Source organism: Suncus etruscus, chromosome 20, assembly GCF_024139225.1.
Source record: "Suncus etruscus isolate mSunEtr1 chromosome 20, mSunEtr1.pri.cur, whole genome shotgun sequence".
NCBI classification, from domain to species: Eukaryota; Metazoa; Chordata; class Mammalia; order Eulipotyphla; family Soricidae; genus Suncus; species Suncus etruscus.
The window spans coordinates 25,839,598-25,855,225 of record NC_064867.1 but is presented as its reverse complement, the minus strand read 5'-3'; the positions used below and the strand labels follow the sequence as shown (position 1 = coordinate 25,855,225).

The window sequence follows — 15,628 nt, the reverse complement described above, 5'->3', positions numbered from 1 at the left end:
CCCCCATCCTCTTTTTATTTCTCTCAATTTGTAGAAAAATGCAGAAATATGAGGTAAAACAAAGTAATTCATGCCCCAAGGTTCTAGGAAAAAAGCGGGAGCCCCTATTTAGAAGATAAAAATAAAATAAAAAAAAAAAAGGAGGGTGGGGCCTGGAGAGATAGAACAGCGGCATTTGCCTTGCAAGCAGCCGATCCAGGACCAAAGGTGGTTGGTTCAAATCCCGGTGTCCCATATGGTCCCCCGTGCCTGCCAGGAGCTATTTCTGAGCAGACAGCCAGGAGTAACCCCTGATCATCGCCAGGTGTGGCTCAAAAACCAAAAAAAAAAAAAAAAAAAAAAAAAAGGAGGGTGGAGGTAGAGGTGGCAGGGTCTTTTTTTTTTTTTTTTTTTGTATAGGTGCAGGAAACATTGGGAGAAATTAGAAAGGAAATAACCGTTGGCCTAAAAAACAGGGTGTCCCTACCCATGAAAGCATCCTGTCATAAGACCAACTGTAGGCTCTGGGCATACTAATTGTCCAATCTCAAGGTCTTTCTTCATGGTCCCAAGAAAAGTTCTTAATCATGGTTGTTGCAGTCAGGTTTCTGTAATTAGAGATCTTGGTTTTTGCACAGATCCTATTTTGAAGCCAGGGTGTCATGGAGTGTCTTTTGATTTCCTCTCAGTGTTAGGTGGCAAGGCAGGGAAACATGCCCTAAAAGCAAGTTGTTACTGTTTCCTAATTGTTTCCTAGTTACCTAGTTGTTACTGTTTCCTAGTTTTGGCTGTCATATGGACCCACTCTGGAGCAAGTCAATGCCAGGGGGACATTAGGGCCTCTGGGTGGAAGGTTGTTTCTTGGTAGCTGGTGCAGAAAACCCTGTTTGTTCCAAAGATGGGGTTCAAGGTTTGGGGTTGGACATCCATAGATGTCTGATCAATTGAGGCCTAAGTGGATTCACTATGAAAAGTGTTCAGGGTAAAAGGCACCCTGCACTATACAATTTATGAGTTCTTATCCCTACTACATAAGAACTTTCTATATGCAAGATTTTCCCATTATATTTATATATATATATATATATATATAAAATTTATTTATTTATTTAGTTTTTGGGTCACACCCGGTGATGCTCAGGGGTTACTCCTGGCTATGTGCTCAGAAATCGCTCTTGGCTTGGGGGACCATATGGGACTCCAGGGGATTGAACTGCAGTCTGTTCTAGGCTAGTGCACACAAAATAGATGCCTTACGGCTTACACCACTGTTCTGGCCCAGATTTTCCCATTTTAATGTGCCTATGCAGACAGGAACAATGCCAGATAATACTACTGGTCAGCACCCAGTTTTTGTCCAGAGTGAAAATCTATGACTGTTCTAATCATGAACATAGGATGTTTTCATTTCTATCCCCTTCAGTAGTGACTTGAATAATTTTTGCCGTGCAAGTATTTCACATCTTTTGTTCAAACTCATTTAAGTATGTGGACACATAAAGTGATGTATTTTAGAATGAATATTTTTGGGCCAGAGAGATAGTACAGGAGTTATGATCACTTACTTGCCTCGTATGGGCAGATCCTGTGACAATTCCTGGTACCTTATCTAGTTCACCAGGTGCTACCAGTTTGCTCCTGAACAAATAGCTCCTGAACACTGCTGGCGTGGCCCCCATAGAAAAATAAAACAAAAAATGGACTTGTCTTTTTAATTTCTTACTCTTTTAGTTTCTTGCATAGATAAATATTATAGATTGTAGCTTGGTTTATTGTTTCTAAGAGATTTTTTTAGGCTTGCAATGACACTTTAATCCTATTGTGTTTTTTAATTTATTTTTATTTATTTATTGAGGTTTTTGGGTCATACCCGGTGGAGATCAGGGATACTCCTGATCCAGGATACTCCTGGCTCTGTGCTCAGAAATCGCTCCTGGCAGGCTTAGGGGACCATATGGGATGCCAGATTTAAACCACTGTCTGTCCTGGGTCGGCTGCGTGCAAGGCAAATGCCCTACCGCTGTGCTATCTCTCTGACCCCTGAAGCTCTGTTCTTACTGCTTTGGAAAATCTCCATTCTGTTTTCCTTAGAGACCGAATCAGACAACATTCCCACCAGTTTTCACTTTATTTTATTTTATTTTTTGGGGGTGGGTCACACCCGGCAGCGCTCAGGGGTACTCCTGGCTCTAGGTTCAGAAATCACTCCTGGCAGGCTCGGGGGACCATATGGGATGCTGGGTTTTGAACCACCATCCTTCTGCATGCAAGGCAAACACCTCACCTCCATGCTATCTTAGACCCCTAGTTTTCACTTTCATAATCTTAAAAATATTTTCACTTTTCTTTCATATGTTAGTTATTTGGATAGCTTTACTTTCTACTTATGAATATTTTTGTTTTTGAACCAGCCCCAGCAGTACTCAGGGTTTATTCCTGTATCTGTGCTCAGAAATCACTCCTGGCAGGCTCAGGGGACCATATGGGATGCTAGGGATTAAAACCAGGTCAGATTCTCTCTCTCTCTCTCTCTCTCTCTCTCTCTCTCTCTCTCTCTCTCTCTCTCTCTCTCTCCTTCTCTCTCTCTCTCTCTCCTTCTCTCTCTCTTTCTCTCTCTCTCACTCTCTCCTTTCTGTCTCTGTCTCTCTCCTTTCCCACTCTCTATTTCTCTCTCTGTCTCTCCGTCTTTGTCTCTGTCTCTGTCTCTCTTTCTCTACACCCCCCCCCCCCCATTTCTCTATCTGTCTCTGTCTCCCTTTGTGGAGAGGGGCACATGCAGTGTAAGTGCTATTGCATATAGCCCTGGCCCTATTTAAGGATCTCATTAAGACTAAATGCATTTCAGGTAATGATTCATTGCAACTGTTTTCCTTTTTGGAATGGAAATACTTTTTAAATTTAATTTTCTTTAAGATAGAGATATCAGATTTTTTTTAGTTTGTATATTTAGAAACCGATTAAGCAATGGACATTTTCTCTCTTTTGCTTGATTATAGTTGTATGTCACATTAAAATTTTAATTCAGTTTACTTTGGATTTTATATTTCAAGTTTCAATTTTTGATCCATAATGCTATCGTACATTTCATTCATTAATGGAATTATATCTGTTTTTCAGGTTGTGTAATAGCTGAACTTTTTACAGAAGGTGTACCACTGTTTGATCTCTCTCAGCTTTTGGCTTATAGAAATGGACAGTTTTTTCCTGAACAAGTGCTAAATAAAATTGAAGATTGCAGTATCAGAGAATTGGTAACTATGCTACAAATCTTTGCCATAGTTTTAAATAGAATTATGCTCTCACTTTGTACTAATCAGCTCTTTGGAATGTTATGAATTTGGACCAAAGGAATAAAGCCTTAAAACTAATCCAACAACTTTTTGTTTTTACTTAGACATTTTTTGCCTTTTCAGATTACAGAATTCATTTGACTCAGTTTCATATCTCTGTCTTTGTTTTTTTCTGTCTTTGTTTTTCTCTCTGTTTATCTCTCTTTCACTCTCTCTCTCTCTCTCACATTATAATCTACAGATCTGCTTTGGACTGATTTAGAAGGAGATAAAGAAGTGATAATTAGCTAGAAAGAAATGAAAAAGATTTATATTTAAAACAAAGGAAACAGGAGTTACAGATTTGAATATAAAACTGCAGTAGAGGACCATTTAACTCAGAAGCAAATAGCTTTGCGAAACTGCCTTGATCCTGAGAGTAGTTCTGGAAGAGGGGTAATAAAATCATGCATCAGTCTAGCAGAATCCATGTGAAGACCTCTGTGGGAGGTAACATAAGCCTTATACCCATATTATTGTTTTAATTAAGTATAGTAATTAATGCTTGAGTCACGGAAAGGTATCTAATTAAAATTAAAATTTGAGTACCTTTTTAGATATTCAAACCAGTAGTTGCAAACTAGTCTTCAGTTGATAGGGAAATATGTAACATGTTAAAGTTTTTCTTAACAAATATTAATAAAGCTAAGATGATTTAGCTTATAAGCATTGAACAGAATTAGAATTGGTGTATCTGATTGTCCTTGGTGTGTTGCTTATTTGTCCTGTTACAATAGCTAAATTCATTTTTCGGGGGGCCATACTCAGTCATTCTTAGGGCCTAGCCCTGAGGTTCTGAGGTACTAGTGATTGAATCAGAGTTGGCTATATGCAAGGCAAGAGCCCTACCCACTGTATTTAACTATCCCAAGACTATATTACCTGTAAAAGGAATGAATTTGACTAATTTTAAATGTTTCATGAAAATGTAAAAGCAGTTCTACTAAATTGCCCTTTTTGTTTGTTTGCTTGTTTTTTGGCTAAACCTGGTGATACTAGGGATCACTCCTTGCTCTGTACTCAGAAATCACATCTGGCTGTGCTCCAGGGCCTATATGGGGTGCCAGAGATTGCATAGGCCAACCACTATTAAGGCAAATGCCGTACCTGCAATAGCTCCGGTCCCTGAACTTCCTTTTCTTATTTATAGTATATTTGAGTCCCCTGATTTTAATGCTAGCCTTTTATTTAGAATATAAACTCACAAAAGAAATATAACAAATATTCTAAAACATTTTGAATTTTTAAGTGATGATAAATGTACTGTAATAGTTTAGGGACTATATAATCCTATTCTGTAGACTGGGAAAAAAATCTTTTCATATGATGGAAAAATCATGTTAAAAGAAGATACATTTAAGGTAGATATAACCAATTTTTTTTTATTTTTGTTTTTTGGGTCACACCTGGCGGTACTCAGGTTACTTTTTAGTTGTTGTTTTTGGGCCACACCCGGTGATGCTCAGGGGTTCTTCCTGGCTATGTGCGCAGAAATTGCTTCTGGCTTGGGGGATCATATGGTATGCCGGGGAATCGAACTTCGCTCCGTCCTAGGTTAGCATGTGCAAGGCAAACACCCTGCCTCTTGTGACACTGCTCTGGCCTCTGGTTACTTTTGGCTCTGTGCTCAGGGTTCATTCCTGACGGTGCTCAGGGAGCATATGTGACGCTGGGGATCAAGCAGATCTGCTGTGTGCAAGGCAAAATCTCTGTCCACTGTGCTGTCACTCTGGTCCAGATATAACCATTTATGGTGTTTGTAGGATTTAAATTCCTTTCACATGATTTGAAAGTTTAATTCTTAGAAATACTTTTTTCTTTTCTTTATTTTTATTTTTGTTTGCTTTTGGGCCACACCTGGTAGTGGTGCTCAGGGGTTACTCCTGGCTCTCTGCTCAGAAATCGCTCCTAGCTTGGGGGACCATATGGGACTCCGGGGATCCAACTGCAGTCCGTCCTGGGTCAGATGCATGCAAGGCAAACGCCTTACCACTGTGTTATCTTTCCAGCCCCTTTTTTCTTTTATGTCTTTTTTTCTTTTTTGGGTCACATCCGGCAGTGCTCAGGGGTCACTCCTGGCTCTATGCTCAGAAATTGCTCCTGACAGGCTGGGGGCACCATATGGGATGCTGGGATTCGAGCCACCATCCTTCTGTATGCAAGGCAAATGCCCTACCTCCATGCTACCTCTCTGGCCCCCGCTTTTTTCTTTGGGGCCTATACCTGTTAGTTCTCAGGGCTTAACTTTTGGCTCTGTGCTCAGAGATCACTCTTAATGGGGGCTCTGGGGACCATTTGAGTTGCAGGGGGCTAAATGTGTCAACCTTGTGCTAGGCAAGTGCCCACTGTGTACTATTTCTTTTAGCACCTGAAATAGCTTTTTTGTTTGTTTGGTTATTTTGGGAACCACACTAGGTGGTACTCAGGACTTACTCCTGGATCTTCACTAAAGGATTACTCCTGGTGGGTTTAGGGGATCTTATTGGGTACCAGGAATTGACTGAATTGAACCCAGGTTGTGTTATGTGCATGGCAAATATGTTATATGCAAGGCCTCACTTGCTATACTGTTTCTTGGTCCCTGAAATGCCTTTTTATTTGTTTTTATTTTGGTAACACTCAGTGATGCTTATGCATATCTGCTCAGAAATTATTCCTGGGTGGTACTGGAGAATCGAACCTGGGTCAGCTGGGTGCAAGGCAAGTGCTGCACTATCTCTCCTGCCCCTGAAATATCTTTTTAATTGTATTCCAGAGGTACACTTAAATCACAAGATTCCCTAGGCATGTAGTTATAATGATGTAAACCAAATTCTAACATGTAAATAAATTCCATAGATTCTGTTTTTTTTTTTTTAATTGTGTACAAGTTAAAAATTCTGTATATACATTTTTCTCTGGAGAAAATTCTGTTCTTCTTTGAGTTTTCTTCTGCTCAAAAAAGGGAATGGAAAGATAGTACAGCTACTCAAGTACTGATCTTGGCAAGTTGCTGACCCTGATTTGAGACTTTGCCCAGCATTTGTTACCTGAGTACTGCGATGAGTGATCAGTGAGCACAGAGCCAAGCATAAGGCCTAAGTATTTTTAGATGTAGTCCAAAACCCCCCAAATATTCTTGACTTGGTAGTGCTAGTTTATCATTTCTTTGTCTTAATAAATAGAGTATGCTGAAGAGCATGCCCTCCTTTTGTGTGTGGGCCATCTAATAACGAATGTAATAAATTCATTGGAAATGTTCTTTGCTTTCTAATTACACTCAGTAATCAGGTTCTGAAAGTATATTGAGAGGTGAATGTTGGAAATCTTGAAAATCCTTAAGGCATGGTCCTTTATTTTTGTTTTGGGGCCTTGCCTGACTGTGCTCAGGACATATTCTGTGGCAGAACTCAGGACCATACGGGGTGCTGGGGATTGAACCTGGGGCAAGGCAAGCACCTTACCACTGTACTGTCTCTCCAGCTCCTAAGGTATATGTTTTATTGACTTTGTTGTACCTCTTACTTGATTTATGTTGCTGTTCTCAAATATAATCTCTCTCATTCCCCTTTGGTATAGGTAACGCAGATGATTCACCGTGAACCAGAAAAACGTTTGGAGGCAGAGGACTACCTAAAGCAGCAGCGTGGCAATGCCTTTCCTGAAATATTTTACACTTTCCTCCAGCCCTACATGGCTCAGTTTGCCAAGGAAACGTTTCTGTCAGCAGATGAGCGTATCTTGGTAATACGGAAAGACTTGGGCAACATCATTCATAATCTCTGTGGACCCGACCTGTCGGAAAAAGCAGGAGGAGAACCTAAAGAAAATGGTTTGGTCATCTTGGTGTCTGTCATAACATCCTGCCTCCAGACCCTCAAGTACTGTGATTCCAAGCTGGCTGCTTTAGAACTCATCCTTCATTTGGCTCCACGATTGAGCGTGGAAATTCTTTTGGATCGCATCACTCCATATCTTTTGCATTTCAGCAACGATTCTATTCCCAGAGTCAGGGCTGAAGCCTTGAGGACATTGACTAAAGTCCTTGCTCTTGTGAAAGAGGTGCCTCGAAACGATGTCAACATCTATCCGGAATATATTTTGCCAGGCATAGCCCACTTAGCCCAAGATGATGCTACTATTGTCAGACTAGCCTATGCAGGTAAGAATTGATTGCTTAAGCAATATCCGCTCATAGTTTTGAAGTTAGTGATTATAACACTTTGCATGTTTCTGATTACTTTGAGAATTCCAAGCATGAACTTTGACTCCCGAAATATTTATAAAGCGAAGTTTGCCAAAGGAATCACTGAGCTAAAGCCAGTCCCGACTCCTGAAATATTTGTGTGAACTTTTATTTGTATTTTCATTTTTTAAGTGATCAGAATTATCAAGGGAAAAGAACATAATAGACAACTTTAGGATATTATTGGGTGAGTTATATTTATTTTGTAGTAAGACTAATCTGTTTGGGGCTGGAGAGAGAGCACAGTGGTAGGGTGTTTGCCTTACACGCAACTGACCTGGGAGGGACTCGTTTTGATTCCCGGCATCCCATATGGTTCTCCAGCTTTCCAGGGGTGCTTTCTGAGTGCAGAGCCAGAAGTAACCCCTGAGCACTGCTGGGTGTGGCCTAAAAAGCAATCAATCAATATAAAAAGCAATCAATCAATAAAGTTAAAAAAATCACTCTTATAAAAAAATTACTCTGTTTAATGAAAAACCAGCTGTGTATCAGGACACTACCCCTCAAGTTACAAGGATTATTAAAATAGAATTTTAAATTTCTTTTATTTTATATATATATATTTTTTTTTGGGGGGGGGGGTCACACCCGGCAATGCTCCTGGCTCTACACTCAGAAATTGCTCCTGGCAGGCTTGGGGGACCATATGGGATGCCTAGATTTGAACCATCATCCTTTCACATGAAAGGCAAATGCCTTACCTCCATGCTATCTATCTGGCCCCTTATTATAATTTTTAAATACTTTGAGATGAATACATGATAGATATAGATAAATAATATGATATAAATAGTATAAATTGAATAGCTTGTTATCAACTTTTGAGAATATTGTGATTTATGAATTTAGATAGGAAAGTAAACTTAGTGCTTTTCAGATTTTAGAAGTTCTCAGAAAAGCAAGAGACTTTTTTTAAAATAAAGATATGTTCACTACAATGGGGACAGTCATCTAGAATTTGGCTTACCTTAACAGAAAGAGTCCAGAATTCTCCCATCTTTAGGCTGAGCAGGGTATTAACATATTGCTTACTTGGAATAAAATAATTTTTGTATTCAAAGTAAGGTTGAACTTGAATGGGGATCAATGTCATCAAGATGCAGAAAATTATTGCTTTTTCTAACCTCAACTATTTGAGATGTATCACAGTTTTAGAGGTTTACAGGTGATAAACCTGCAAGCTAACCTTTGGTCTGTGCTGTTCGCTTTGAAGAAAAGTATGGATTCTATGCTCATCTTAAGCATAGAAATGGGAAAGAAGAATGAAGATAAGAATAAAATTGGAAGAAAGAATAAACAAAGAGCAGATTCACTGTTTTAGAGGCGTACAGGTGATAAACCTGTAAGCTAACCTTTGGTCTGTGCTGTACGCTTTGAAGAGAAGTTGGATTTTTGACCCATATGCTCATCTTAAGCATAGAAATGGGAAAGAAGAATGAAGATAAGAATAAAATTGGAAGAAAGAATAAGCAAAGAGCAGGTTGGCTTGATAGCAAGTATGATCATAGAAGTATATAGGTATTTTCATAGTGCTAAGGATTATCAGATAGTCTTGGGTTATGAGAAAGAAAGGAGTGAATGTAGACCTCTATAGAAGCATGGCTAATGCTCTTGAAGGCTTCACTGACTTTAGACTTGTGAGGCCATTTAGGTGTGGTCAGTTGAGGGGCTAGAGTGATAGCACAGTGCTAGGGCATTTGCCTTGTATGCAGCCGACCTGGAATGGAACCAGGTTTGATCTCCGGTATCCCATATGGTCCCCCGAGCCTGCTAGGAGCAATTTCTGAGCATAGAGCTATGAGTAACCCCTGAGCGCCACCGAGTGTAGCTCCAAAACAAACAAAAAAACCCAACCAAAACCCAAAAAAGGAAGTGGTCAGTTGAGTGTGAAAATGGGTCTGTGAGGTTGATGTAATCCATGCAGTAGATATGTAAAAAAAAAAATTTCATTATAAGCGAACTACAATTGATAGGGATGGAATATGATCTGAGAATCTGTAACCCAGAACCCATCTTGATTTGCCTTTTTTACTTTTTTTTTTAATTTTGATTTGTACCTGATGGTGGTTCTCAGGTCTATTCCTGAGGATTAGACCTCATTAATTGGGTATTGGAATGTGGAGCTCACAACTGGTAAACCATGTTGTTGGATACCGTGATGTTGGTAAACTATGTGTTACTGAGGATCTAATCTGAGCCTCTTGCATGCAAAGCATGCACTCTAGTCCTCCAAGCTATTTTCCCCACCTTAATCTGTAATTTTATTTATTTATTTTGGCTTTTGGGTCACACCTGGCAGTATTTACTTACTCATGGCTCTACACCATGTTTCTGTTAGTCAGTGCAACCAAGATACTGGTTTATTTTCTTTTTTCTTTTTTTTTTTGGTTTTTGGGCCACACCCGGCAGTGCTCAGGGGTTACTCCTGGCTATCTGCTCAGAAATAGTTCCTGGAATGGGTGAACCATATGGGATGCCAGGATTCGAACCAACAACCTTAGGTCCTGGGTTGGCTGCTTGCAAGGCAAACACCGCTGTGCTATCTCTCCGACCCCAATACTGGGTTATTTTCATATTTTAAAAAAAAGCTATGTTGGGGCCAGAGCCATAGTACAGCAGGTATGCTGTTTACCTTGTACATGGCCAACCCAAGTTTGATCCCCAGTATCCCAAATGGTCCTCTACACCTCCCAAGAGTAATTCCTGAGTACAGGTCCAGGAGTAAGCCATGAGTACTGTTGGGTGTGACCCAAGAACCAAACCAAACCAAAACAAAAAGTTGTATTTTGGGTTGAAGAAGTCACTGGATGTCATAGAGCACATAACTTGCATGTCGGAGGTCTGGGCTCAAATAGCTTGAGCACCACTGGGTGTGGCACAAAGACCAAGTCAACAACAAACTGCTTATGTTTCATTATTAAAACTTGTAATTTGAGATAATTATATAGAGATGAAAAATTATTGCACATCTGAGCAGTCTAGACATGCTAAATTAAAAAGTCCTACTTCTTAACATTTTATTTTTATTTTTTATATGAGTATATAAAGACCTAGAAAAAGTTAGAAGCAGCAAGAGTTAACATAATAACGGATACAAATTTTCTCCCTTTTATCTCATAGAAAACATAGCTTTGCTGGCAGAAACAGCTTTGAGATTCCTGGAATTAGTACAGTTAAAAAATCTCAATATGGAAAATGACCCAAATAGTGAAGAAATAGATGCAGTCACGCATCCCAATGGAAATTACGACACAGGTAGTGTGATTTTCTTTTTCCTCCATATTTTTTCTTAGCATCAATATAGTCGTCGAATGCAGTACATAAACCTGTCATACATTGTCTTCATGAAAGAAGAAAGAATATTAGATTATCAGTGGGTAAAGCTCTTGATTTCTGATTGTTTCTATTTTCATACACTGTTATCTAGCCAGAAAATGATCAGTTTGTCACCATAGATTCTAAACTCAATTGTTTTTCATCCAGAATTGATTTGTGTCAACAAAGTTAGCTTAATTATATAATTCTTATTAGATAAAAAAGAAGATTGGAAAAACAGTAGCTAGTCTTTTAAACATTTTGTCCTTATCTGAGTATAATCTGAATATTCTCATTTATTAACTGTTTATTTCATACTATCTGATATAATATTAAAACCCACACTTTTTTTTTTTTTTTGGTTTTTGGGCCACACCCGGTAATGCTCAGGGGTTACTCCTGGCTATGTGCTCAGAAATCTCTCCTGGCTTGGGGGACCATATGGGACACTGGGGGATTGAACCTCGGTCCATCCTAGGCTAGCGCAGGCAAGGCAGGCACCTTACCTCTAGCGCCACCACGCTGGCCCCAAAACCCATACTTTTTTACTATAAAGGTTCAGTCATTTTTTTCTTTCTGGTTTTTGGGCCACATCTGTCAATGTTCATGGGTCATTCCTGGCTGTGAGCTCAGGAGTCACTCCTTCCAGTGCTTGGGAAACCATCTGAGATGCTGAGGATTGAACCTAGGTCAGTTCTGAACAAGGCAAGCACCTTACCTGTTGTTTTATTATTGCTCTGGCCCCCAGTAATAAAGTATCAAGGTTAGAGTCCCTATCTTAAGTTTCCTTACAGCCTTACAGTTTTGAGCAGGTTTTTGTTAATTTTTATTGGTAGAAAATGAAAAAATAAAAGAACATATTCAAATCTGTTCCAGGATGTTTTTAGTTATAAAAATAGAAAATTGTAGTTTCATATTTTTATGCCACAAATTGTTGTAAGAGTGGCATCATTTTTAGGCAGCACCTATATTTTGAAATTGAAGATAATGGAATAATTTTGATAACAGTAAATTAGAGGGATGCTTTTTTCATGCAAATGCTAAGAGAGAATTATGCAATTTTACATTTAATGTCATGTAATTATGCCTTTTTAGATAATGAAGTATTAGGGTCATCTCAGAGTAGCCTTTCCCTTATTTATAAAGCCAGTAGGGAATTAAGTTCTACATCAAGCAACTCAGTTCTGGCTTTTAGCCCTCAGGATATAGTGATGACACAAGGTACCTATTCTTAGGAAGGGAAAGATAGACAACTAAACAAATAAATGGAAATGGTAAGATTGGATAGGAAATAAGGCCAGAGAAGAAGGCTGAGGCCAAGGCCTGGAGTGATAATCCAGAGGGTAGGGTGCTTGCCTTGCAAATGTCTGACACAGATTCATCCCTTGAACTCACCAGGATTGAACCTTAAGCACAGCCAGGAATAAGCCCTGAACACTGCAGGGAGTGGGCCAGCAAAACAAAAAGCAAAAAAGGAAGGCTGTAGCCAGATCATGTAAAAGCCTATTTTAGCTTCTAAAATAGAATAAGCGAGTTTTTAAAAATGCTTTCTAAAGGTGTTGACCTATGGGGAACAGTGGTAGGAAGTTTGCCTTGCATGCGGTCAATGTGGGAGGGACCTGGTTTTGATCCCTGGCATCCCGTATAGTCCCCCAAGCCTGACAGGAGCGATTTCTGAGCTCAGAGCCAGGAATAACCCCTGAGCACCACCAGGTGTGGCCCCAAAACAAAACAAACAAAAAGTTGCCCTATACTTCTAGGTTATAAATTCCCAGCCTGAGCACTGTAACCTCAGGCTCTGAGCAACGGTCTGGTGGACCAAGTGAGTACTGTTGGAAGATTCCCCAAGCCCAAACATTCAGATAATAACCTGAATTAATTTGTAGGTCCTCAACTATAAATTAATTTTCTTAGGCTATATATATCATTTCTGGTAATTGCCTATGAATTTCTCCTTGAGTCTTTAGCCTTCTAACTAGACCTCTTTATCAAGATGTGGCATCTACTTATTAGGGTGTTCTTCAGTTTATATTTTATTTTCCCCATCTTTATGTCAAAGTGCCATACAATGCAGAAAGTTAGTTATTACAGACTATTTTTGGTGTCCTCTGTGACTGTTTTCTGAGGCCCGAGAAGAGACTGGGTCTGGATGCTGGGAAAAAATGAATCTTGCTTTCTTTGCCTTTCTTTTCAGAACTGCAAGCCTTACATGAAATGGTCCAGCAGAAAGTTGTCACTTTGCTAAGTGACCCTGAAAATATCGTGAAACAAACCTTAATGGAAAATGGAATAACACGGCTGTGTGTGTTTTTTGGACGACAGAAAGCCAATGATGTTTTATTGTCCCACATGATCACTTTCCTCAATGATAAGAATGACTGGCACCTGCGAGGGGCTTTTTTTGATAGCATAGTTGGTATGTCTGTTTTTAAATTGATGTTTAAGATTCTGGATTATCTGCTCAAGAAAATATTTCCATGTGATCTGAGAGGTGATAGCATTCTCAGGTATTAGTCATAATGTAAGTAGTTTTGAGTATTTATGTCTTTAGGCTACAGTTGGATGAGGAAAAATATTTCAGCTGACAAGATGAGAAGCATTGGAAGAAAGGAGGGAATATCATGCAATCTTTAAAAAAAACTATGTTTTAAAAGACTCGCTTAGGCACAATCCATTCAGAATGTGCAACTGCTCTGCTTTGTGGGTCTCTCCACTTTCTCACATTTTCTAAATATAGTACCAAAAATATCAAAGAATATCAATGGTTGGGAAAGTGCCAGAAAATATCACTCAAGTGTCTGAAGTAATTGGCAAATCTCAAGTCTGATTCCCACTGGGGAAAGATGACAGTAACAGATCATTTATGTTTCTTTTTTCTTTTGGTTTTTGGGCCACACTGGTGTGACGCTCAAGGGTTACTCCTGGCTATGCTCAGAAATCACTCCTGGCTTGGGCATCCAATGGGATGCTGGGGGATCGAACCACGGTCCGTCCTAAGTTAGTGCGTGCAAGGCAAACGCCCTACGGCTTGTGTCACCGCTTGGCCCCTTATTTATGTTTCTAAAACTGGCCAGAATGTACTACCACATGGATAGTGATTGTGTCTGAATATGTGATTGCAGGAGAATAAAAACAAAACAAACAGAACACCTTTTTGTGGGCTGGAATGATAGTACAGTGGTTAGGGTGTTTGCTTTGAATGTGGCTCATGTGCTATGGGTTTGATCCTCGGCAACCCATATGGTCCCCTGAGCCCACCAACAATGATCTGAGTGCAGAGCCAGGAGTATTCCTGACTGAATTATTCGTAACTAAGTATGCCCCCCTAAAAAAAACTTTGTGGTGCCAGAGATAGCATAGCAGTAGGACATTTGCCTTGCACGTAGCTGATCCAGGATGGATGGTGGTTTGAATCTAGTCATCCCATATGGTCCCCTGAGCCTGCTAAGAGCGATTTCTGAGCACAGAGCCAGGAGTAACCTCTGAGCACCACCATTGGGTGTGGCCCAAAAACAAACAAAAAAATCCCCAAAAAAACAAAACAAAGAAAAAAACAAACCCCACATTTTTTTGTATGTCAGATTTCATGTTATAATAAACTTGTATCTCTTTTACTGTCAAAAAATTAAAAATGCATGTTTTGCTTTGTAAAGTTAGGTGAAAAATCTGTGAAAGATTAAGTAACATATTTTTGGCTGCTGTTAAAATCACATTAATTTTATTCAGGTCTACAAAGAGAGATCCTTTTATTTAGTTGCATGATTCATATTTAAATTCAAAATTGGAAGTTTTAAATTTAAAACCAGAAATTAGAGCTCCAGGGCCACTCTCAGCAGTGCTCAGAGCAACCCAAGGCTGCACCAGGCAGTGCTCAGGGGGCCATGAAGTGCTGGGAATTGAACCTAGATCAGGTGCATGCCAGGCTTGTGTCCTAACCATGTACTAATCTCCCGGCCCCATTTTTGTCTTTTTGTTTTTGTTTTTTGATAATTCATTCAGCTTAGCCTGGTGCGCTGTCTCTCCAACTCGCAACTAATTTTGCTTGAAACTTCAGATAGCAATTCTTTCTCTTAGAGCTGATGATGTTTATGTTCCATTCTGAAATACTGTGTTTTGTGCCTTTTTAGAGAATGATTTTGAAATGTCAAAACAAAATGTACCTGATTACGACAGTATAAATGGTATTAATTTTAGAGTAAAATAGAGTTTTGTTTATATATACTTGGCAACATTTCAAAAGGAGCAGGTTCTTCTTTCTATCTTCCTTTGCTAATTATTATATACGTTGCACACTAAGTTTTTTCATGTTACTATCATACTTCCTTTGACAGTTTTTCGTTGTCTTGGTATTTAAATTTCCTTTTTCTGGGGCCAGAGCGATAGCGTAGTGGTAGGGTATTTGCCTTGCCCGTGACTGACCCAGGAAGGACCCAGGTTTGGATTCCCGGCATCCCACCTGGTCCCCTGAGCCTGCCAGGAGCGATTTCTGAGCACAGAGAGTAACCCCTGAGCACTGCTGGGTATGACCAGAAACCTAAATAAAAAAATAAATGTTTAAAAAAAAAAAAGAAAAAAAATTCTTTTTTTTAAAGAGATAAAAGTAGATTTGAGGGTTTAGTTCATTAGTAGACCATCTGCCTTGCAGGTTCAGTCTATAGCACTGAAAAGAAAAAACCCAAAACATTTAGTTAAGTTAATGCTTAACTATATTTGGGGCCCGGAGCGGTGATGCAAGCGGTAGGGTGTTTGCCTTGCACACGCTAACCTAGGACGGACCACA

At 39.5% G+C, this 15,628-nt stretch overlaps 1 protein-coding gene across 2 annotated transcripts in view; it reads left to right on the top strand.

Annotated features, from left to right (window-relative positions):
* Positions 1 to 15,628, top strand: part of PIK3R4 (phosphoinositide-3-kinase regulatory subunit 4) — a 79,786-nt gene that overhangs the window by 10,527 nt on the left and 53,631 nt on the right. For both annotated transcript variants that reach the window (XM_049766487.1, XM_049766488.1), the window contains exons 3-6: positions 3,097 to 3,230; positions 6,867 to 7,449; positions 10,654 to 10,788; positions 13,043 to 13,264. In XM_049766487.1, the coding sequence (XP_049622444.1) occupies positions 3,097 to 3,230; positions 6,867 to 7,449; positions 10,654 to 10,788; positions 13,043 to 13,264 (1,074 nt within the window). The remainder of the gene's footprint in view (positions 1 to 3,096; positions 3,231 to 6,866; positions 7,450 to 10,653; positions 10,789 to 13,042; positions 13,265 to 15,628) is intronic.